We start from the raw sequence: 24,713 nt of genomic DNA on the forward strand, positions 1-24,713 counted from the left end.
CAACTGTAGGTGGGGAATGAACATGAAATATGTGTAGATAATAGAGGAATGAACACATATCCCATATAAACAGGAGTATAGTATATTCCCTGTGCTTTATAGGTGGGGAATGAACATGAAATATGTGTAGATAATAGAGGAATGAACACATATCCCATATAAACAGGTGTATATTATATTCCCTGAGCTTTATAGTTGGGGAATGAACATGAAATATATGTAGATAATAGGGCAATGAACACATATCCCATATAAACAGGGGTATATTATATTCCCTGAGCTTTATAGGTGGGGAATGAACATGAAATATATGTAGATAATAGGAGAATGAATACATATCCTATATAATCTATGTCATGATCCAGGACAGGGTTGTTCCTTTTCTGTCCTGGTCAGGTCAGAGTTAATTTAATTTGCCTCTCTCTGGTTCAGGGGCAGCTATTTAGTGACGGTACTTCCAGGGTTCGGTGTTGGTGATACTTCTGTTCGATCGGCTAGAGCAGCTGACCCAGGTTACTCTGCTATAATTGTTGTTTCTCTGTATGTGTGATTCTTACTGTGTATGACCCTGTTTGTTCCCTGACTTGTGCTTCCATTTTGGTATCGTTCAGTCCTCTCTGGTTCCCTGCCTATGCTCCGGTCTTGTCCTCTGGCTTTACGCTCCCGTTTGGCATCTGACCCATGGCTCACCTCTGACTATGCTTGCGTCTTGTCCTCCGGATCCCACACTCAGGACAGGTGTATACACTCCACACACAGGCCACTCAGGACAAGTGTATACACTCCACGCACAGCCCACTCAGGACAGGTGTATACACTCCACACACAGGCCACTCAGGACAAGTGTATACACTCCACGCACAGGCCACTCAGGACAGGTGTATACACTCCACGCACAGGCCACTCAGGACAGGTGTATACACTCCACGCACAGGCCACTCAGGACAGGTGTATACACTCCACGCACAGGCCACTCAGGACAGGTGTATACACTCCACGCACAGGCCACTCAGGACAGGTGTATACACTCCACGCACAGGCCACTCAGGACAGGTGTATACACTCCACGCACAGGCCACTCAGGACAAGTGTATACACTCCACGCACAGGCCACTCAGGACAGGTGTATACACTCCACGCACAGGCCACTCAGGACAGGTGTATACACTCCACGCACAGGCCACTCAGGACAGGTGTATAACACTCCACGCACAGGCCACTCAGGACAGGTGTATAACACTCCACGCACAGGCCACTCAGGACAGGTGTATAACACTCCACGCACAGGCCACTCAGGACAGGTGTATAACACTCCACGCACAGGCCACTCAGGACAGGTGTATAACACTCCACGCACAGGCCACTCAGGACAGGTGTATAACACTCCACGCACAGGCCACTCAGGACAGGTGTATAACACTCCACGCACAGGCCACTCAGGACAGGTGTATAACACTCCACGCACAGGCCACTCAGGACAAGTGTATACACTCCACGCACAGGCCACTCAGGACAAGTGTATACACTCCACGCACAGGCCACTCAGGACAAGTGTATACACTCCACGCACAGGCCACTCAGGACAGGTGTATACACTCCACACACAGGCCACTCAGGACAGGTGTATACACTCCACACACAGGCCACTCAGGACAGGTGTATACACTCCACGCACAGGCCACTCAGGACAGGTGTATACACTCCACGCACAGGCCACTCAGGACAGGTGTATACACTCCACGCACAGGCCACTCAGGACAAGTGTATACACTCCACGCACAGGCCACTCAGGACAGGTGTATAACACTCCACGCACAGGCCACTCAGGACAGATGTATAACACTCCACGCACAGGCCACTCAGGACAGATGTATAACACTCCACGCACAGGCCACTCAGGACAGGTGTATACAGGCCACTCAGGACAGATGTATAACACTCCACGCACAGGCCACTCAGGACAGGTGTATACACTCCACGCACAGGCCACTCAGGACAGGTGTATACACTCCACGCACAGGCCACTCAGGACAGGTGTATACACTCCACGCACAGGCCACTCAGGACAGGTGTATACACTCCACGCACAGGCCACTCAGGACAGGTGTATAACACTCCACGCACAGGCCACTCAGGACAGATGTATAACACTCCACGCACAGGCCACTCAGGACAGGTGTATACACTCCACGCACAGGCCACTCAGGACAGGTGTATACACTCCACGCACAGGCCACTCAGGACAGGTGTATACAGGCCACTCAGGACAGGTGTATACACTCCACGCACAGGCCACTCAGGACAGGTGTATACACTCCACGCACAGGCCACTCAGGACAGGTGTATACACTCCACGCACAGGCCACTCAGGACAGGTGTATAACACTCCACGCACAGGCCACTCAGGACTGGTGTATACACTCCACGCACAGGCCACTCAGGACTGGTGTATACACTCCACGCACAGCCCACTCAGGACTGGTGTATACACTCCACGCACAGGCCACTCAGGACTGGTGTATACACTCCACGCACAGCCCACTCAGGACTGGTGTATACACTCCACGCACAGCCCACTCAGGAAAGTCCACACTTCTACCTTCTGTTGTTTGACCCAAATTGGGACTTTCCTATCCCGCCCTCTCTGGTAAGTGATTGGTTCGCGAACGTCCTGCTTGTCCCTGATTGGCTGCCAGCTTCTTCCTTGCACACTTCCTTGTTGTAAAGTCCCATCTTGGAGCGCAGTGTGAGAAGTTTTCTCCAGTGCTGCACTGACTGCGGGGAATGTGCCGGAGACCCCACTTGAAGGTGAGTAGTGGGCAGTCATGGCTGCTGCCCTGTCAGGGTGAGGAGTGCACACAGTGGTGGTCTGTGGCCCTCCAGCGACTTGCAGGGCACGCTGGGAGTTGTAGTCACACAGCAGTATGCTGAAGTACAGAGGACAGCAGCTGTCGGTAAGGGCAGTGCTTCCCCTCTCATGTCTCATTCCTGGCTCTGCAGCTGGTGTTCTCCCCTAGCTCACATGTACAGCACCATGGAAGGCAGCGCGCTAACAATATGCCTCGTTCACACATCACTGATTTTTTTTTTTTTTTTTTTTTTTTTTTTTTTTCCCCTGCAACATCAGTATTGTGGATGTGACTTACATCAGTATTTGGTCCGTCTTATATTCCACCGTCTGTTTCATCAGTGATTTTTCACATAAGGAAAAATTAATAAACTACATCGCTGTAGGCAGGGCCGGACTGGTCATCTGGCAATTCTGGCAAATGTCAGAAGGGCCTGTCTGGTTGTGGGCCAACTTGTCTGCTCCGTTGTTAATCCATGTCTAACGACACCCATACTGTTAAGAGTTGTGACGGAGCACATAGTAGCTGGACTCACCCCAGCTGGCCATGGGGATCATTAGAAACATTGGTTTTGTAGTAAATCTTGCTTTCCTCCATCCAGGGTAATATTAGTAATATATCCCATCAGGTGCTTGGGGACGGGGACAACATAGACCTGTGTGATTTCATATGCCAGGGCTGAATTTGTGTCCCAGTCCGTACCTGGCTGTTGGAGACAATCCTTAATCCAGATATTAGCTGATAACACTTGTACTTGCCTCCGGTGTCAGTGCCGCTCCAGCAGTGTCGCACTGACTCTCCCGGGGATCACGTGACATAACAATGCTCCCTGTGCCCAATCAGCGCTGGCTTCACTCTCCGCATGCGGATAACGCACACATTTGTACCTCTCGGAGCTGCTGCACTCCCATTTCATCCGGATATATGGGGATACGGGAAGAGTGAAGCCAGCACTGATTCCTAATGTCCCGCAATCCCCGGAGAGCCAGTGCCGACAATGCTGGACAGTACTGGTACCGGAGGGGAGTATAAGTGTTAATGGGGCAAACCTAGGGGCTGTCCAAGTAGTGCATAGTCTGTAATGGTTACATGGCGTAGCCCCATAGCAGGGGGTTGTAGGGTCGCCAAGTGCAACCTCCGAAGACAGTGGAGCAGACCTGCATGGCAGCAGAATGGCACCGTTACCAGAGTATTGGCCTGTATTGCTGTGTGGGTGCCACCAACGGGTCCCCCGGCCAGAAACAGAAGTGCAGCTGATCAAACCAATCACAATTTATTGGATGGGCTTGCACAAAATGACAAGTCGCCATGTTAGGCCAACCATGCCATACACGTGTAGATTCAGCAATACATCTATTTTGGGCAGCTCAGAAGGGAATTCTGATAAGTCTAGATTCACTTCGTGATTCATGAAAAGAGCATGAAAATAGATTTTGTTCAAAACCCACTTCTGTCCTATGAGTGCTTCAAACTGCACCGGACAGACCACATTCACTATAGCGGGGGTTCGTTTGGTTTTCGTTCCGGAGGCCGTCACTATCATGGGGGCTTGGAATGCGTGTGATCATAGCCTAACTTGAGTCCTATTGAAAGCATGTGCTGCAGAGGAAAAATCTCCTGAAAACTGAGATCTCTTCTGTAGTTCTCATAATTATTCTCCATGTACTTGTTAGGCCGGAGTCCCACCAGCGTGTAGTATCTGATGTGGCATGCTAATGACCCTCAGCTGCGACCAAGTGTCAGTGTTCTGTGCTCACATCCTTTGGTATGAGAGAAGGTTAGCAGCTGCCCCGTAGACCAGCACTGGGCCAAGTGCAATCAAAATATATATATATATATATTATAATCAGATGGCACTTGTTTGATTTATTCGCTCGTGTGAGCGAGCCCTTAGATGTGATGAGGGTGACAACCAGTAGTTAAACTGCAGCTAGCTGGTTGAGCACACTGTTTCAGCACTAGGAGTTATAGGCGGGGGTAAATTATGAAATAAAGGAGCACGACATGAAATGCCGACTGCAGGGAGGAGAAGTAATGAATAGCAATGCATGATGGTCAATGCAGACCTTTCCCGCTACCCACGTGCCGAAGACTAGCCTCTGGCGGCGCTGAGAAGTGCCATATGGAGCCGGAGTGTGAGGAACATGGGCAATTATCCATGTTTGGGATGTGTTGTCCTGATGCTCTGCATGCAGTGACCTTGCGGATTCCTTCATGTTTCCCATCTGAACACCAGAATACCCGTGTTATGTGTAATCCTAGGTATGGACTGGTGAATTCCCCGGTGGGCCCCCCACAAGCACTGTGCCTGGCACAGTACACTTGATACTTTCTGCTGTCTTTATCTACATGAAGTGTATCTTGTTCATTTACCAAACCACCCATTTTCTGTAAGCACAGGCTGAACTTGCATAAAACCCCATAGTATCCTTTATCCCTGGCAAATAATCTTTTCATGTAGCTGAAGCGTGGACCCCCTGAACCAGTGTTACTGTGAGCCCTTGGTATTCAGTCCGACGCTGTATAACATCAGTATGGGCGCTTCTGTTTCGTACCCGCAGGGCTCATATACATAAAGTGGGTATATGGGATGCGTATGGAAAGACCCTGAATGCACGAATGTAATGCCATGCATACGTATGATGCCCGTTCAGATGGAACCGGCTCCCCCATTGCTCAGAGCTTCATCTTTCTTTTCTCTTTCAGGTTTCCTGTTCTTTCTGATTCACCTCTTCAAGAAGCTGAAGTGAAATGTCATCGGCAAACTTCTACATTGCTGTCTGTAACTTCTCATCGGTTCTCCAAACTCCAGATGGGAAAAGAGACCGAGTGGAGAGAGGGCGTCTGTTAACGTTGACGGCAGTCCCTCCCTCCAATCCCCCCAGGACAGATAACGCTCGCTTCCATGCCCCCATTCTATGGCTCAGAGTGTACGAAACTGATAAAGTGGTTAGTGTAGATCCAGGGTCGGTGCAAGAGATCGGAGCCATGTCATGGAGGACGTTACTGGCGGTCACTGACACGGAAGAGAGGTATGCCTTTTATATGGACCATAAAAGACTGAAGGAAGTGATGCTCCTAAAAACTGGTGATTATGTCTGGGTCCAAGTCAAATCCTCCAGTGGCCGCAAAGAAAGAGGTGTACTTTGTTACAAAGGATCTGTCAATAATGAGCAAGAGATCTTTTTTGGAGTGCAGCTTATGGTAAGCAAAAAATCCATAACACAGTAACCAATTATCCTATGTTAAAGGGGTTGTCTGGTGGAATTGAGCTATAACTAGTGATGAGCGAATGTCCTCGGATAAGGTGTTATCTGAGCATGCATGTGTGCTAATACAGTGACTTTGTGTGCTCGAATAATATGAGCTTGAGATGCCCGACAGTCGCAGCACATGCAGTGTTTGCCTAACGAACAGGGAATCCCCACATGTATTCGGGCTGTCTAGCAGCCACAAATCGTGCTGCTGCGGCGACAGAAGCTAAATCTCCGAGCACATCCGGAGACCACCCGGGCATGCTCTGGAAAACCCGAGCAACGAGTATGCTCGCTCATCACTAGTTGGAACCCATCCACAGAATCGGTGACAACTGCTAGGACCTTCACTGACGAACAACTGACGTTTTCATCTCCAATGGGGAGCCTTTATTCTCGTTATAAAATGGCGTGGCAGAGCGGCGGTCAATCTCTGAGGCTGTGAGATTGGGGGTCCTTCTTCTCAGTTGTGCAATAAATTTGGTACGTTCTTCTGTTTTTCATGGTCTTTGTCCATCCTTAATTTGTTGATTTATTTTGCATATCAGGGCTCTGCAGTGGGGAAAGGCTTCACGGACGGATCATTCCGTGGTCAGAGATTCTTTCGTTGTGAAGAGAACTGCGGGGTCTTTGTGTCAGGAAGCAGGTTGGAGAAGGACTGGACAGAACACGCTGTAAGGCACTCAGGAAAAATAGAAGAGAAGACTCCTGGAGGACAAGAAGAGTCAGTTTTAAGAACCAAAGCCAGAAATAATCAAGAGCCACGCACGAAGCCATTAATATTTATGTCCCGTGGAGTGAGGCAGGAAAGTCCACAGAGAAATGAAGAGAAGGATCAAGAAAAGGGTAACCAGTTGTTATTTTACACTATTTTAGTGCCTTACCTTAAATAGTGCTTCCATCTCAGACATTAAAGGGTTGACTGTAGACTTCTGAATCCTCATTGTGCACACCACACACTGTCAGGATTCTCCGGTGTCGGCAGTGAGGGCAGTCACGTGCCCAATTGTATGCGATTTGCATACTAAACATGCGCGGCTTCGCTCAATACAAGCGAATTAAGCATGTTGAGTCGACTCGTGACCACATAAATGCTAATCACATTTTTGCGATCACGTGACCGACTATTCTCGACGCCTATACATAGACCCGATATAGCTTTGACGGCCGTCTTTCTTTTTGTGTTCCCCCTTGTAAGTAGCAGCGTTGGCTTGCAAAATGAGGGTTAAGAAATGCCCATCTAGTAGACGTTTGGGGTATGTCCCGTAGATATGCTTTACATTTCTGCGATTGATTTCTGCCTTTAAATTGTATGGTGATTTTTAGGGTTTTTTTGCTGTAAAGTATTATTGCAGTAGGATCACCATGAACATTATGGACATCTTGGGATCTCAGCTTCCATATATCACAATGCAAACTGCAGAATGAGATAACCATGAAAGCCGCTAAGCTGACTTATTGGTTATAAATCCGTTTTGAAGATTGTTCAGAATAGGAGAGATAAGTGCCGCTGGCCAAACCTGCTACAGACAAACTGGTGGATTTCACATCTAATTCATTCTGCAGTTGTCTGTGATGCATAGAAGACAGATGGACAACTACAAAAAGAAACCCTACTGCAAGAAAATGCCTTCCAGCCCACATTACCTGAAATAAGTAAAATTGCTTCCAAAGCTGTCCACATCCTTTAGAGTTGGCCTGGAGGGGAGTAATACGTGTCTGCAGGAAGGCTACATTCTGTACCCCAGCTTTAGAAGATGAAGAAACAGTAGCCCATTGCTATTATGCACTAATAATAAGAAAGATTGCTGTATATGGGGATGCATAGATAATGATCACTCGGAGTGCCCATGCTCACCCCTGTCCACAGCTGAAAATGACAATAATGGTCATGTGTGTATCATAACTGGACCATGAGCTGATGGAAGAAGTTGGTCTTGTCTGAGTCCAGTTTTCTTTTCCGTCACGCATATGGCTTGTTCACTGTACTCTGCTTACCTGGGGAAGAAGGAAAGCTGGGCCAGTGATACTCTGGGTTATGTCCTGCTGGAAACGTCTCGCTCCCGGCATTTACCTGGATGTATGTTATAAAATCTAAATGCATTTTTTTTAATACAAGAGGTTCCTCTTCTAGGTTGTTGTACAGGACCGCATTTTAAAATGGAAATCCGCTCCTGAAGACCAGGCTTCTAGGCAATGTTTGTTCTTTGTACTTCTAATGAAAATGTTCCTGCACCACCAGGATTACATTTCATCCGGTTATTGCTTATGTAATTGGTAATCAGCGATTTATTCTCATGCTATGAATTATGCGGTGATTAGAGTCTACAGCTCGGTGTCTAGATTGGGATTTGAATTGTAAAATACCCTCATTATGCACCTTTTTTGCTTTCATTATTTGGAAGAGCAGATAAATGACACTACAAAAATAGGCAAATCAATGCAAACACAGCACGATAGAAATAGACTGCGTCATCCAAGGTGTGCAGTCTACAGAGAGGACTGCCATTCCATTTATCTCTCTATGTAGATATGTGCACCCCATAATATCATGGCATCCATAGAGATAATGTGAAATGATTGATTAGCAGACTCACGCAGCCAGTAATGCATGGCTGACGTATGGCCTTATTTCAGCAGATGTGCTGCCATCTGGAGAGGAAAGGAATGTGAAGTGTTGTGCGCCAGAAGAACACACTTTACCAGGTATGTAGGTCTAAGGGGTAAGGTTTCTCCTTGTGGAGAATGACATGTACCAGCTCTGGCTTGTCAAGGTAAGGAGGCTTATTCGCCGTGCAATGCTACTCTGGGAAAATAATATGCAAATTGCCTCTTCAGAGAAAAAGAGGACTTGAACCCTATAGCGCCACCTGTTGGTAGCAGCTATCCTACAAGTCACAATCAACCCTTTAACGAGTCTTGTAATATGACTTGGGATAAAAGCCAAATCAGAATCTCAATTTGCAGACACGGTGTTTCAGGCTATTGGCCCTCGTCAGTGCAAAGTATGAGAACTGATTTAGCTAGGTGAGAGGCTCTGGACTGAGGTCTAAGGGTAAGGTTTCTCCTTGTGGAGAGTGACATGCCAGCTGTGGCTTGTCAAGGTAAGGAGGCTTATTCGCCGTGCAATGCTCCTCTGGGAAAATAATATGCAAGAGTTCAAGTCCTCTTTTTCTCTGAAGAGGCAATTTGCATACCAGGTATGTAGTAAGGGATATACACTGGTGCGCCTAAGGGGTTATCGTTCCCTAAGAGCAACCCGCTCTCCTGCCTCCCGGCTTCTTGCTTGCCAGTGGGGCAATGTGCACCTAAAGATTGACAGTTGGAGCTACCGACATCATTGCACTGCCGTCCTAAACGCTTAGTTTTTTTTCTCTGCAGCATCAAAGGAGTGCCGAAACAATGAGGCCTGTGATCCAGGGCGCTTCAGGGCAGTGCTTGCAGGTTCTAAAGCACACGTCAGTGTGTGGATGGCGATACAGTGGAAAGCAATGGTGAAAGAGGGAGCGTCAGCTGACACTCCCTCTGACATCCTTCTCCGTCTGCAGGTGACGTCTCAGCGGACGCGATGATATCACTTCAACGTGCCTGCTGTGCCAAGCAGTGCAGAGGTTGATTGCTAGCTGGCAAGACCGGAGATGTGGAGCCCATGATAATGTATGGAGGACTGTGAGGCTATTATACCATATGGAAAGCAATGCAGGGCCCATTATACTGTATGGAGGTCTATGAGGCTATTATACCATATGGGAAGTAATACAGGGCCCATTATTCTGTAAGGAGGACTATGCAGGGCCATTCTATCTGTATTATTCAAGGTTTTTATCCTTTACTAGCTGAAGAGCCCGGCGTTGCCTGGGCATAGTAACCAACTGGGGTTAGTTATAACAAATTATAATGATTATATTGCACATAAAAACATTTCACATCATATATTCAACACTACAGATTTGCAACACAAATTACTAAACGATTACCCAAGTACTGATAGTATTTTCTTTTCTTTTTTTTAATTCCATTTTCTTTTTCTGTATTTTTATTTAAATTTTGGAACAATAAATCAAGTGCATTTGTAGGTAAGTCAAGTAACATGACTATTAAACAAACAGACAATTGCTTCAAAGTTTGTTAGGTGTATAAGTTGAGTGGAGTGACATAAGTCAAATAATAGAACAATAGAAACTGTACAGTTGTACAATATATGTAACATTAACAACTGGAATGCTGATACACAGGATAGGTTAGGTACATTGTTCAAAGCGAAGTTGCAATAGGTCAAAAATATGAGCATCAAAGTTTGTATAAAAAAAGAAGTATTATATGTGGTGTGGTATAATAAGGTAGGTGTAATGTCAGAGGTTTAGGGGGGTCAGGTAGTCCCAGTGAGACCCTTTTCTTTTTTTTTTTTTTAGCTTTTGGTTAGTTGATTATTAACTAGAGCGAATTTTTCTTCATAGAATCCTTCTCCATAAATCCTATCTTTTATATCTTGAAAAGCAGGAGGATTTTTATTTTTCCAATTGAATGCGATCGAGTTTTTGACCTTAAGTAGGGTATGAATGATAAGGGATTTTTTATCAGGACTGACATTAGAGAGGCCAAGTGACAGTAGTGCGAGTTGAGGGGAGAGAGTAATAGGCTTACCTAATATTTTATTGATGGTATCAGAAATTTGTGACCACAGTGGGGACACAGAGTAGGACAGTTCCAAGACATGTGTAGAAGGTTTCCATGGGAGCCGCATCCTCTCCAGCATAAGGGGGAGGATTCCTGATCAAAGTGTGCCATTCATGCTGGGGTGTAGTACCATCTGGGTATAACTTTATAATGTGATTCTTGAAGAGCCATAGATATTGTGGAGGCATACGTACCATTTAGCGCATCTTCCCAGTCCTCACATGTTATGTTGATTTTTAGGTTGTTTTCCCATTTTTTAATGGTTGTATTCTTTGTGAAATCAGTGTCACTGTTGAGCCAATCGTAGACGTAGCCATGACTCCAGAAAGTCCTATGTTCTGCATTACAGAAAAGGTTTAAAGTTGCTTCTGAGAACTGTGTTTTTTTTTTTTTTCTCAAGAAAAGATTGGACCTGTTTTAGAATTATGAACCGAAGAAACATCGATGAGGGAAGTTTATATTTTATTTTTAGTTCGCTAAATTTTTGGAATGATGATCCGTCAAAGATATCTCCCAGTTTTTTAACCCCATAGTCATCCCAAGAATTGTGTAATTCTTGGTTGATTATGGATAACAGGATGTTCAAAGGTAGTTTTTTCAGGGTTGTTAGGTTGTGAGATCCTTTTTTCCTACTTGCTAGTTTTTTCCAAGCGTATGTAGTGGCAATAAAGATGGGGTGAGCTATGGAGTTTGGGAAACGTTTTGATAGGGTGTTGATGATTAGGTTTCGGGGATTTGTATCATTGTTTATGAATGTCTCTATTTCTGGCCATGCTGGGGGATTACTGGATAGAAGCCAGTGTTTACTATTTTTGATCAAGGATGTGGGATAGTGAGCTGTGATGTTGGGATCCCTAGGCCTCCATGGGATTTTTTTTTGAAGGTGGTAGATTAAAGGGTTCTGGGTTTCCTATTGTTCCAAATGAAGTTCTTAATAGTTGTTTGAATGGATGTCAGTTGAGAAGGGTTAAGGGCAGGGAATCTAGAATATAGAGAATTTTTGGAAGGGTGAGAATTCTGCCCCACCATGTTAGGTCATTCTCACCATAGATGATTGCGTCTTTATTGATGGTATTCAATAGGTTGCTGAAGTTGGTTGGTACAAGGTTTCTTGGATTTTTTTGTCATCGTGATTCCGAGATAGGTTAATTCTTTATTGACCCAGCAGCTGGGTGAAAAGGATTTGATCTGGGAGATCTGGTCTTTGGACAGGTTAAAAGGTAGGAAGTTTGATTTTGTTTCGTTAATTTTGAAGTTTGAAAAGGTCTCCAGAATGGTATGAAGCTCTTTGACCGAGTTAACAGGGTCAGACATAACGATTAATACGTCATCGGCAAACAAACCTAGTTTGTGATGGCGTAATGATGTGGTAAGGCCCTTGATTAATTTGTCTTGTCTTATTTTTTGGGCAAGTGGCTCCATAGCCAGTATAAAAAGGAGAGGGGACAGGGGACACCCCTGTCTGGTGCCATTTTTTTTTATTGAAAAGGGGGTTGAGGAGTGATTGCTAGCATAAATTTTAGCGCTAGGGTTGGAGTAGAGAGCAAATATAGTTGTAATAAGGTTATTAAATCCGAATTTGGTCAGGGTTTGTTTGAGGAAGTCCCAATCGAGACGATCGAACGCTTTTTCTGCGTCTAACGAGGCCAGTATGGTGGGTTGTGTTTGAGTGATCTGGGTCTGTAGTTGGGTATGGATTCAGGATCGCCCTTAGGTTTTGGAATTAGGACGATAGTGGCCTCTAACATCTCTTTAGGAAATGAGGCAGTGGAAGATGCATAGTTAAACATTTGAGAGAGGTGGGGTGTGAGAAGTTTATTGAAAATTTTTATAGTATTCCTTGCCAAATCCATCGGGGCCTGGCAGGGCCGGACTGGGACTAAAATTCAGCCCTGGCATTTGAAGTTACACAGGCCCACTAGTCACATGGTGACTATATAACATCTCTGTACACTTGTAGTTTACAAGAAGGTGAGAGGAGATTAACACGACTATATAACATGTAGTCAGAGCTGTGCCCAGTATTTCAGCTCAGTCCTATTTATTGCTTTTAGGTACAGTACTCCTCCCAAATCTCTGTCCCCTTTTGTATGCATGATTACAGAATTCCTGGCAGAACTGCTCTCTATTGGGCAACCAGACCCCCTGGTCATAGCCGCCCCTATCATACCTCCCAACTTTTGAAGAAGGGAAAGATGGACAAAGACTGCGGTGCGCGCAGCGCGCCACTGCAAGTTTTGGCCACGCCCAGCCACACCCATTTCACAACTAGTCACACCCATGTCCACACCTAATCGCACCCATTTAGCACTGCTGATCCCACTGACTGGTACTGAGGGCACAGTGGCTAGCATTATGGGCACACTGACAGGCACTAAGGAAGAGAGAAAACAGAGAGAGAAAGAACAGTGAGAGATAAAGAAAGAACAGTGAGAGACAGAGTGAGACAGAGAACAGAGAGAGAAAGAAAGAACAGAGAGAGAATGAAAGAACAGAGAAAGAAAAAGAGAGAAAGAAATAAAGAAAGATTCTACAAAGATACTATAGCAGCCCGGCTCCCATTGTAGTGCCCACCTGAGCCTCCCGGTGCAGGACCTATCATGATCCGCTCACGTGGCCGGCATCCCCGATTCCATGGCGATCCTGCTGTCTGCGCTGTCGGAGGAGGACAGGGTGATGGATCTGAAGCATTCCTGGTTCCATCACAATCTCCTCAAGAAATTATCTCATTTCCGGTCAGCTTCCAGCACGTCACTTCAGGTGGAACGTCATGTGTGTGTTTTAAAATGCTCCTCGGGGCTCCGCCGTGTAATCCTGTGTCCGTGGGAAAAGCCCGCTTTGTATGCTTCGTACACACTTGTCTCCGCGCATCCTGTACACATATGGCTCCGCTCCGTACACACGGCTCCGCTTCGTACACGCGGCTCCGCTCCGTACATCCCGTACACATATGGCTCCACTCCATACACACACGGCTCCTCTCCGTCCGCCTCGTACACGCGCGGCTCCTCTCCGTCCGCCTCGTACGCGCGCGGCTCCTCTCCGTCCGCCTCGTACGCGCGCGGCTCCTCTCCGTCCGCCTCGTACGCGCGCGGCTCCTCTCCGTCCGCCTCGTACGCGCGCGGCTCCTCTCCGTCCGCCTCGTACGCGCGCGGCTCCTCTCCGTCCGCCTCGTACGCGCGCGGCTCCTCTCCGTCCGCCTCGTACGCGCGCGGCTCCTCTCCGTCCGCCTCGCACGCGCGCGGCTCCTCTCCGTCCGCCTCGCACGCGCGCGGCTCCTCTCCGTCCGCCTCGCACGCGCGCGGCTCCTCTCCGTCCGCCTCGCACGCGCGCGGCTCCTCTCCGTCCGCCTCGCACGCGCGCGGCTCCGCTCCGTCCGCCTCGCACGCGCGCGGCTCCGCTCCGTCCGCCTCGCACGCGCGCGGCTCCGCTCCGTCCGCCTCGCACGCGCGCGGCTCCGCTCCGTCCGCCTCGCACGCGCGCGGCTCCGCTCCGTCCGCCTCGCACGCGCGCGGCTCCGCTCCGTCCGCCTCGCACGCGCGCGGCTCCGCTCCGTCCGCCTCGCACGCGCGCGGCTCCGCTCCGTCCGCCTCGCACGCGCGCGGCTCCGCTCCGTCCGCCTCGCACGCGCGCGGCTCCGCTCCGTACGCCTCGCGCGCGGCTCCGCTCCGTACGCCTCGCGCGCGGCTCCGCTCCGCACGCCTCGCACGCGCGCGGCTCCGCTCCGCACGCCTCGCACACGCGCGGCTCCGCTCCGCACGCCTCGCACACGCGCGCGCACAAGCTTTATTTAATTGTGCACCTGTGTCCGGGCCAATATCGCCCTTCATCTATGTTTGCTGGTTGGGCAATGTGTGGAGGTCAATCCTGATATGTCTGTGTTCAGACCTGGTTGGCCTTCATCTGCACTTGCTTCATGGGAGCGATCCAGCAATGTTCAGGTACAGATTGCACTTGATGTGGTCATGCTCTTAGGAGGCCGTAATGGCACAGTATTTATTATAAATGTAGAGTAGGACCCCCCACATGAGATTGCCTTGGCGCGGCGGGGTGGCTCAATTGAATTGATCAATTTTTTTACCAAATATCTCATTTTTGAATACAGCTGGATATTATGTGCATATGCACTTCTATTTATGCGTTCTAACCTTAAGCAGTGCTGGCTTCCCCCCCTATTTTCTCGTTAGGTTTATGACTCTTGTGTTGTTTGGGTGATGATAGTGTTGGTTTTTGTTTTGGTAGAATTGCTTATGTTGCTCATTGTGAAGGAGGGTTTACAATGTGACACCTGTTGAAAGGATTACAAAGCAGAGGGCACTGATATAGTGCCAATGTGATGGTATAAAAACACCAAAAGGGTCAGATAGAGTCTCACGTGATCCTTATGTAGGGAATAAGCAGAACAGGTGACGATAACGATGTTCACAGTCTCGGGTTGTCGTCTTCTGGAGGTCCTTCCAGGCGGTTCACGGAGAAGCGGGTAGGACAGGTATCAGTAATTAGAATTAAAGACAAGGTTAAGGCAATATCAGTTGTAAGAGATGAACAAAGATTCTCAGTGATATTTATTATCCAACCTAGTCGCAGGTGTTAAACAGCACTGTTGCAGAACAGCTCTGATGTGTACCTTAAGTAGTCAAGACTATTACAAAGTGGGTACAATGGAAGTACCGAGGTATATATTATGGGGAAGTGTTCTCTGGCATCCGCCACGCCAGTAGCCTGGACCTGGCAGGTACAGAAGCACCGACCCCCTTATGTAGGTAGTAGATAGGGTGAGGGTACTTATGAGACGGTGTTCAGTAGGAGTGAGCCATTAGCTGCTATAGGAGGAGGTTCTCACCTCTTATGACCACAGACACTTAAGTCTATAATGTGGGGAGGTGATCTCCAGCACCGGCCGCACCAGTAGCCCGGATACGGCAGGCACAGGAGCTCCAACCCCCACTAGTAGGTTGTAGGTAAGGTGAGAACAGTTGAAAGACAGAGCCTGGTAAAGGCTGATTGTTACAGAGGGAGATTCACACCTTTTGTGCCAAGAGACAAACTCTGGTAGACATTTATACTGAGAGATAATGTAGCTCTTAAGTTTTAAAACTTAACAGTAACAGTGATAATTTCTGCCTAAGGTAGTAGAATAGGGCCTCAAGTTGGCCTTATATGTCTTTATAGTGGGACTTCCCTTACCAAGTGAGGCCTATGTATGTGTAGCATAGAGCAGGTAGTGATGAACATTGGAGACAAAAGGTTATTGAGCTGACACAGTGAGGTCTGCTGCTACAGGCCAATCAAAAGGCTATCAGGCAGTGGGTGCAGAAGAGAACCCCAGGGGGGTCTCTGATATAATATAGAGATAAAAGAAATAAAGAGGTGCCGATTTTAGGAGCTATTCCTGGTCGTAGCCACTTCACATAGAAGTCAGTGGGGCTGAGTCAGTAAGCTACTGTGGTTGAATCAAAGGCAGCTGGAGTGGCTTGTATTATGATCTGTGTCCTGAAGGAGGAGAGGCTCCGGTGGCACAGGGTAGAGATTACCGACTGCTACTCACTGCGGATGTTGCTGGAGACTCAGATGGAAGTCCACAGTGTTATGACATTTTCAGTCGCTGTGTGATCGGTGCCACTGAGGAGCGTGACCAGGCTGCAGGGATGAGAAGGAGCTGCTCCGGCGGTGTGGGGAAATCCCCTCCTCAGCGGTGTGGAGGATGCAGGCGGGAGATTTGAATTTATCTGCTGCGGGTGCCGCTGCCGCTGTGCCAGATGAGCAGGCGGCGTTGCGGTTTTGCAGGGCTCTTACTAAGCCTTCTATGGGTTGCAGCAGGGGCTGCATGGGTCCAGCGAAGGTATTAGCGGCAGGCCAGTAGCGGGGGGTGAGGACCGCGCTTGGCGCCTTACATAAAAGTCAACAATGTCCCACAGGTGGGGAGTCCTATAGAGTTGTGGAAGGGCTCTGGTGAGTGGGGGTGTCACTTACTTGGTGTCTGTCTCAGGCGCTGAAGACGCTTCACATGGAAGTCCTTGGAGCTGTGGTAGTGTCTTCTTCTTCTTGTTCTTTCCTCCTCAATTGTTGACTTTTTTTTTTTTTTTTTTTTTTTTTATAATAAATGTCAAGATCTGCATGCCACTTTGTCCAAGTTTTTAATTATTTCGGCCCTGTGTATTTGAGTTTGACATTCCTGCTAAACCAAAGGGCTTGCAAGAGTGATCTTCATGCCTAGGTAATCGGCCACCTTTAATAGACTTCAAGGTTGGTTGGTAACCTGGGCATTGAGCAATAAACTATAGAATTAAAGATCATTTTCATCCGGAAAACAGGAATTTTGCTAAGGGACAAATTGCAAAGTTGCTTGTTTTTAAATATCTGATAGCATCTGCACAACTCACACATAAAATAGTCAGTGCCATTTCAAGTTCATAATACTGGCAGAAATTTTCTACAACAAATAGCTGTCACATGTGGAAAAATATCCCACATACATTATGATGTATATATTTCACATGAATGATGCTTTAAGACTGAAATGGCATCCACACTGAGATTGTATAGAATATCGACAGCCCCGAGATCTATCCACAGGCAGTACACAGAAAAACGTACATCAGAAATGTTTATTTACTCTGATACGACCCACCTACAATAATTTGATCAAGTAGACAGTGAACTAAATATTTCTTTTCAGCTCAGGATGACCCACAACCCTTGACAAACCCTCGGGAACAAGAGGAGGCACAAAGCCTGAATCAGCCTGGAGAAGATCATCCACCATCTAGTCTTTACTGTCCTCCCAGGAGTTGTAGCCCCTCTAGTCCATCTATTGAAGATGAGCCACTAAGTAAAGGGCTTGAGCTCAATTCCATGGTTGAAGTAAATGATCCTCCAATATATGGCGTTATCCGGTGGATCGGACGTATTCCAGACTGTCCAGAACTTATTGCAGGACTTGAAATGGTAAAAAAAAATGTATAACTTACTAATTGTGTGGTTGTAAAGAGATTAGATCTTTCATATAGATCATCAAAATGTCACCTCAAAGTGCCAAGAAGGCTGTTGTCATTATGTCCAGTGAACTTTCAATGCGTGTGAGATATTCTTACATCAAATAGGAAGCCTACTGGAAAAATACTGATTGTGGATTATAGGAGAAAACTGTACAAGCTCAATGAGAATGTTTAAGCTTCATGTGGACTTTGCACTGATCACATTCAATCTTGAAACTGTTTGGGACAAGGGTGTTAAACCTATTTTAAGCCGGTTACACACTTGAGATGGATATTGGCCAAAAGAAGCTTGTCTGGGGCCCCTATGCACATTAGACTATCTGCCGAGCCTGTTGATATCGGTGGGTTTGGCTGACATTGGTCTAATGTGTATGAGAGTCTTTACCTCCCAATTTAAGGCCTCACCTTTTATCTACTGGACTGTGGATAAGACTCATCAATGTCACACAAGAAAGGAGTAATTTAGGCCCAGATAAACATTATACTGACATTGATCAAACGAGAGCGGCCAACAGTCTCATCTGTTTGGGTCTGTCCAAACTCTTCCTCCGACAGATGATGAAGCTGGCAGGGATTACCTAACAGAACACAGCAGCAGGGCAGAACTGAATGCTCCTGTATATGGAGGATATAGTAGCTGCTAGTCAAATGATTACCCAAACCATTGTTCGGCTGACAGATGCCTATTGGTTATTGAGGGTGATTTCTGGCTGAGTTGATGTTTAACCTAATTATTTCTCTTGCTTCTGTAAATAATATGGGTAGCTAATATTTATGGACCATAGTAATCAAACATTTTAGACCTGTGTTCTTCAACACCAGTAATTAAGGCCCACCAACAGATGTATTTTGGATTTTCTTAATATTGCAAAGGTGACCTGAGCAATACTATGGAAATTCTGAAAACCTGATCAGTTGGTGGGCCTTGAGAGCCAGAGTTGGTAAACAATTTTCTACGTGATGCATATAAAAAGCCCCGAATATTGACATATTAGCGGCATTCTGTCAAAGGTACAGCAGTTAAGGCCAGCAAGGGCTAAAGGAGCACTTTTGATCCTTCCAATCCATATGTTCTCAGATTGAAGCCCCGGTGATATTCTTTCCTAACCTACTGTACAAAATCTCAGAAATTTGGAATTTGTACACATTTGAATGCTTCATTAATAGATTTATTGACTTTTTACATAACTGTGACGGTATAAGTACCATTGCTTCCAGGAACATCAAAAACATTACATGCAACGTAAATTCCCATAATTTTCCCTTCAGGATGAAGAGCGTTCTTCTGCGTACACAGATGGGACATTCCGTGGAAGCCGCTATTTTCAGTGTGGACCCAATAAGGCTTTGTTTGTGAAGTTACGTAACTGCCGCCCAGATTCCCGCTTCTACTCTTTACATGGACCAACCAATCGTATCCAAACGTGTGACTCTATTGGTAAGTGTTGTGCTGGGTTATAGTCTTATACCAAAGAAGGGGAGTGGAGTTTTGGCTGGTAGTTTCATTTAATTTATCCATCTTAGCATTTCGCGCCTACACCAGTAAATGTGTCGAAGAAAACACTCCACCGGTCATGGACAGGGAAGCAATAGAACGTCTGACTGGTTGGAAAAAAGGGATACAAGGACACTGCAATTCCTGCTATCTAGACGCAACACTTTTTTGGTAAGGAATGATGTTCCCATACATCTTGATCTTGTATTACAGACCGTATCTCTTCACACCATGCTTAACATTCAGTTGCTGCGCTGACTATACTAGTGTAATGTCGTGCTTTATAATATCCATGATTATTTTTGGATGTTTGCTAAGTATAGTGCTGTACAACTACTATACCTGGAGTAGTTTTATGTTGAAATCTATGAACATTGTGTCCTGTCCACAACATTTCTCTTCTAGTGTGCCCCAGATCAGAATCCATGCTCACTGAATGACTGTTCAAGCCAAGCACAGGCACTCCGTACACCTTTGCTATAGCCAAATAGTTCACTGCAACTTCCAGCCTACTTGTTCCCCATCTATCTCGCTCTTGTAAAATCACAGCTGTCCATCAAGCCATAGGGGCTTAAGGTAGATGGGAAAACCAATGGGTGGGAAGGTGCACTGAATTGCTTAGCCACGCCGACGGTGCACAGAACGAGTGTGCTTACAACAAAGATGGACTTTAGATCATCGCTAAGGCCTTTATCAATAACTCAGGTTAAGGCTGGAGTCACACTAACCTGAGCAAAATACGGTCAGTATTTTACACGCGTAATACGGATGACAGACCCCTAAACAGTGCTCCGTATGTCATCCGTAATCAAGGTGTGGTCGCGTATGTAATCCGTATGGCATCCGTATGGTGAGATTTTCTCGCAGGCTTGCAAAATGGACATATAATGGAGCCCTATGACAGTTTTAATAAAGAAATGAAAGAATAGATATAGACACATAGAATGCGTGTGTGTGTATGTATATATATATTCTTTCGTTTCTTTATTAAACCTGTCAGTGTGAGTTTACTGTATAGCGCACTGAATTGCCGGCTTTGCTAAAAGACACCTGGTGCGTATTTCTCGCAAGTCACATGTGTGGTCCGTGTGTAATCCGTATTTTTTGCTCACCCATAGACTTGCATTGGCGTACTACGGCCGTAGTACGCTGACAATCGCAGCATGCTGCGATTGGCACGGACAGTAGAATACGGATGAGAAATATACGCCTGGTGCGAGGGACCCCATAGAGAATCATTGGTCCGTGTGTAATGTGTGCTTTTAGCAGCGCCTCTCACTCGCCCGTATTCCTCGCTAGTGTGACCCCGGCCTTAGACAAACTATAAATTATTTTTACATTCCGTGGTGACTTTGCTTTTAATAGTATTTACATTTTTATACACTGCTGCTATATTTTCCTAAATGGACTGACTGGGACTCTTTATCCTAATGAATTGAATGTGCTATTCAGGGCTGTGGAGTCGGTAAGCCAAACCTGCGACTCCGACTCCGACTCCTCAATTTCCCTTACACCGACTCCACGACTCCGACTCCGACTCCCACACATATTGCTTATATTTAAGTGAAAAATGTATTGTAGTACAATGTGAACCTCAGACATTTAATCATTTTTATGATCCAATAATCAAGATATTTAGATAGAACAGAATATATATTGGTGTACTACCCGGTTTTCATTCTTTTTGGTACAGATACGATATGGATAGACAGATATGGATAGATAGAGCAGATTTCTAGTCTGCTTTTGCTATTGAGTAACATTATCTATGAGCTCAAAAACCTTTCAGGTGATGCAGTTTTTTAAAAAGATGATCAACTTTTGCAGCTGAAAAACGTATCCTCAAAAAACACAGGAAAAACGCTGTGTGTGAATGTAGCCTTAGATCAGGAATATAACAGCCATTTATAGGACATTTCATAACTTTCCCAAACTCCTATGAAAAAATATTCAGCACATCCTGCATTGAATTACTGTACCCAATTTATTATATATTTTAGGAGTCGGAGTCGGTCCATTTTATACCGACTCCAACTCCGACTCCACCAAAATGAGCACCGACTCCACGACTCAGACTCCGACTCCACAGCCCTGGTGCTATTCTATTAGAAATGAATTTATCAGTTCATAGAAACGGTCATGCACAGATAACAAAAGAACATAACCATGTTTTTTTTTTTTTGTGTATTATAAAAACAATAAAACATTTTTGAATGAGAAAAAAAGAGCTTAACCGATGAAATTAACAATTATGTGACTTTCCTTGAAGCCTATGGCAAGTGACAGAAAATCCAAAACCTTTGGAAACCTGCGACACCAGAGGAACTCATGAGATGCGATGTTGGAACGTCACCATCTAGCTCTAGCTTTATGCTTTTGTACTTGTTGTTAGGACCCATTCACACCTTAGTTTTGTGGGGTTTTTTGTTTTATTTTCCACAAAAAAAAAAATCTCTTCTGTAGTTGTTCATAACCTAATAATTTTTGATGCAGTTTTGTATGTAGTGTTGAGCTGATGCATTTAACAGCCCTTTACCGTACTGAATAGCTAGTGTTGTATTGTGTTCTAGCATGTTTGCATGTTCTTCTGCTCTGGACACCATACTACTCCGTCCCCCAGACAAGAATGACAACGATTCGTACACTGAAACACGAGATTTGCTGCGCACTCAAATTGTCAACCCTTTACGCAAGTGAGTACACTTCATACACAACTTTTTTTTTTTTTTTTTTTTTGCCTTTCAAATGGTTTTTCAGGAGTTACTATTTCTGTTTGCATTTTTGTGTTTAAGTCATGTAGAAAAGGTTGTTAGGAATTAAGACTGACAACACCCTATACCCTGAGCATGCTGCATTTTGGAAATACCACAAACATAAATGCTGTGTTTGTAATATTAGATAATAAAGTAAAACCTGGCTGCAGCCTGTTTTTAAGAAAAAAAAAAAATACTGTTGAAAAGGTCAGAAATACATGAGCATTGGGAGGGAGCCTGCCTGCAAAATCCCGTTTGAATCCAGCTTGAAGGGAATCCTTAGGCTATGTGCCCACGGTGCGTGTTAAAACGCACACCAAAAACCGGACTCCTTCCCAGAAATCACGTGGTTTTTTCCGCGCGATTATGATCGCGATTTTCGCTTGCGATATTCAAGCACTTTCCAAGCGATTTGAAGCATCGCTTGGAAAGTGATTGACAGGTTGGTCACTCGTCAAACATAGTGTTTGACGAGTGTGAGCAGGTTTTTACTATTGAGACCGCCTATGCGGCATCAATAGTAAAAGATAGAATGTTAAAATGCTTAAAAAAATAAAAAAATCGGGGTATATTTACCTTCCGGCGTCCCGCGCTGCATTCCCGGGCCACAGCGTTCCCAGTAATGCCTTGCGAGACCTGTGATGACGTAGTCTCGCGTTGCTATAGCGATCTCGCGAGACCACGTCATCACAGGACCTTGCCGCAAGGCATTACTGGGAACGCTAGGTCGGGAATGCAGCGCGGGACTTCGGAAGGTAAATATACCCCGATTTTTTTTTTTCTTTTCTTTTTTTTACAGGGGTATGGTACCCAGGGCCTGGAGGACAGTCTCCTCTCCTCCACACCGTGGGTACCAACCGCACATGAGACGCTTAACTTCCCGCATGGTGGGCATAGCCACATGCGGGAAGTAAGCGATTCTCATGCATTCCTATGGGTGCGGAATCGCGGCAATTCTTTGCGATTTCGCACAAAAGAATGAGCATGCTGCGATTTTTTTCCGCGATGCAATTCCGCCGCGTAAAAAAGCGCAGCATTAGCACAGCATGTGCGGAATGCCATAGGAATGCATTGGGGGTGTTCTGTACATGATTTTTAACCGTTTTTGCGGCAAAAACGCTTAAAAATCTCTACGTGGGCACACAGCCTAAAGCAGATTTTTTTTTTTTGCTATGTAATCCGAGAGCAGCATAATGTAGGGGCATACATTTTGCAATTTTCAAACTTAATTCTTATGCCCTTAAATCAGAGGGTTATGTCACACAAAATACTTAATAAATAACATTTCCCACATGTCTACTTTATGTCAGCACAATTTTTGAAACATATTTTTTTAGGAAGTTAGAAGGGTTAAAAGTTGACCAGTGATTTCTCATTTGTACAACAAAATTTTCAAAACCAATTTTTTTAGGGACCACCTCACATTTGAAGTCACTTTGAGGAGCCTATATGACAGGAAATACCCAACTGTGACACCATTCCAAAAACTGCATCTCTCAAAATGGAAAAAAAATTGGATCCCAGAATGTGTTGTGCAATATCTCCTGAACACGCTAATACCCCATATGTAGGGGGAAACCACTGTTTGGGTGCATGGCAGAGCTCTGGAGGGAAGGAGTGCCATTTGACTTTTTGAATGTAAAATTTGTATGAATCATTACTGGATACCCTGTTGCATTTGGAGAACCCCTAATGTGACTAAACAGTCGAACCCCCCCCCCCCCCCAAGTGACACCATTTTGAAAACTAGACTCTTCAAAGAACTTATCTAACAGGAGAAAATGGACTCCAACATCTGTTGTGCAGTTTCTCCTGAGTATATCGATACCCCATATGTGGGTAAAACTACTGTTTGGGTGCATGGCAGGGCTCAGAAAGGAAGAAGGTTTGGTATGCAGACTTTGATGGAATGGTCTGCAGTTATGTTGTTTTCCACAGCTCCAGATGTGCCTAAACAGTGGAACCCCCCCCCCCCCACAAGTAACCCCATTTTGGAAACTAGACCCCTCAAGGAATGTATTTAGACGTGTAGTGAGCATCTCAAATCTACAGTTGCTTCATAGAATTTTACAACGTTGATCTGGGAAAATGAGAAATATTTTTCCCACACAAATCTTGTTTTTAGCCCCATGTTTTTCATTTTCACAAGGATAGGAGAAAATGGACCCCAAAATTTGTTGTGCAATTTCTCCTGATTACATTGATACCCCATGTGTGGTTGAAAACTACTTTTGAGGCATAGTGCAAAACTCAGAAGGGAAGAAGGGATTTTGCTGGAGTAGTTTAAGGTTACCATGTCACATTGGCAGAGCCCCTGAGGTGTCAGAACAGTAGAATCAACCCCCTCCACCCATAAGTGACCCAATTTTGCAAACTACACCTCTCAATGAACTGCTCTAGAGGTGCAGTCATCATATTAACACTACAGGTGTGTGACAGCATTTTATACCATTAGAGAAGAAAAAAAATACCACAAATTTCGTTTTGGCCCCAGATTTTTATATTTTCACACTGGGAAATGGGTAAAAATGGCACCACATTTCTGCTGAATGTAGAAGTACCCCATATGTGCTGTATGGTACTGCTTAGCCATATGGCGAGACTTAGGAGGGACAGAGCGCTGTTTGCCTTCTAGAGCACATACTTTCCTAGAATAGTTTGCTGACTCCATATACAGAGCCCCTAAG

General features: G+C 45.7%; 1 protein-coding gene across 4 annotated transcripts in view; it reads left to right on the forward strand.

Moving 5' to 3' along the window:
- Positions 1 to 396: 396 nt before the first annotated feature.
- The window catches only part of LOC141089182 (ubiquitin carboxyl-terminal hydrolase CYLD-like), a 58,878-nt gene continuing 34,561 nt past the window's right edge, over positions 397 to 24,713 (forward strand). Inside the window, exons 1-8 of one of the 4 annotated variants that reach the window (XM_073575509.1) lie at positions 397 to 512; positions 5,556 to 6,053; positions 6,652 to 6,949; positions 8,741 to 8,809; positions 17,460 to 17,728; positions 19,048 to 19,216; positions 19,303 to 19,444; positions 21,844 to 21,966. In XM_073575509.1, coding sequence (XP_073431610.1) covers positions 5,601 to 6,053; positions 6,652 to 6,949; positions 8,741 to 8,809; positions 17,460 to 17,728; positions 19,048 to 19,216; positions 19,303 to 19,444; positions 21,844 to 21,966 — 1,523 coding nt within the window. In that variant the 5' untranslated portion in view covers positions 397 to 512; positions 5,556 to 5,600. Of the gene's footprint in view, positions 513 to 2,680; positions 2,809 to 5,555; positions 6,054 to 6,651; positions 6,950 to 8,740; positions 8,810 to 17,459; positions 17,729 to 19,047; positions 19,217 to 19,302; positions 19,445 to 21,843; positions 21,967 to 24,713 lie in introns of those variants that run through there. The other 3 variants (XM_073575508.1, XM_073575510.1, XM_073575511.1) reach the window with 3 other exon arrangements.

This window comes from Dendrobates tinctorius, unplaced genomic scaffold, assembly GCF_039654945.1.
Source record: "Dendrobates tinctorius isolate UK_male_01 unplaced genomic scaffold, ASM3965494v1 ptg000044l, whole genome shotgun sequence".
Taxonomy (NCBI): Eukaryota; Metazoa; Chordata; class Amphibia; order Anura; family Dendrobatidae; genus Dendrobates; species Dendrobates tinctorius.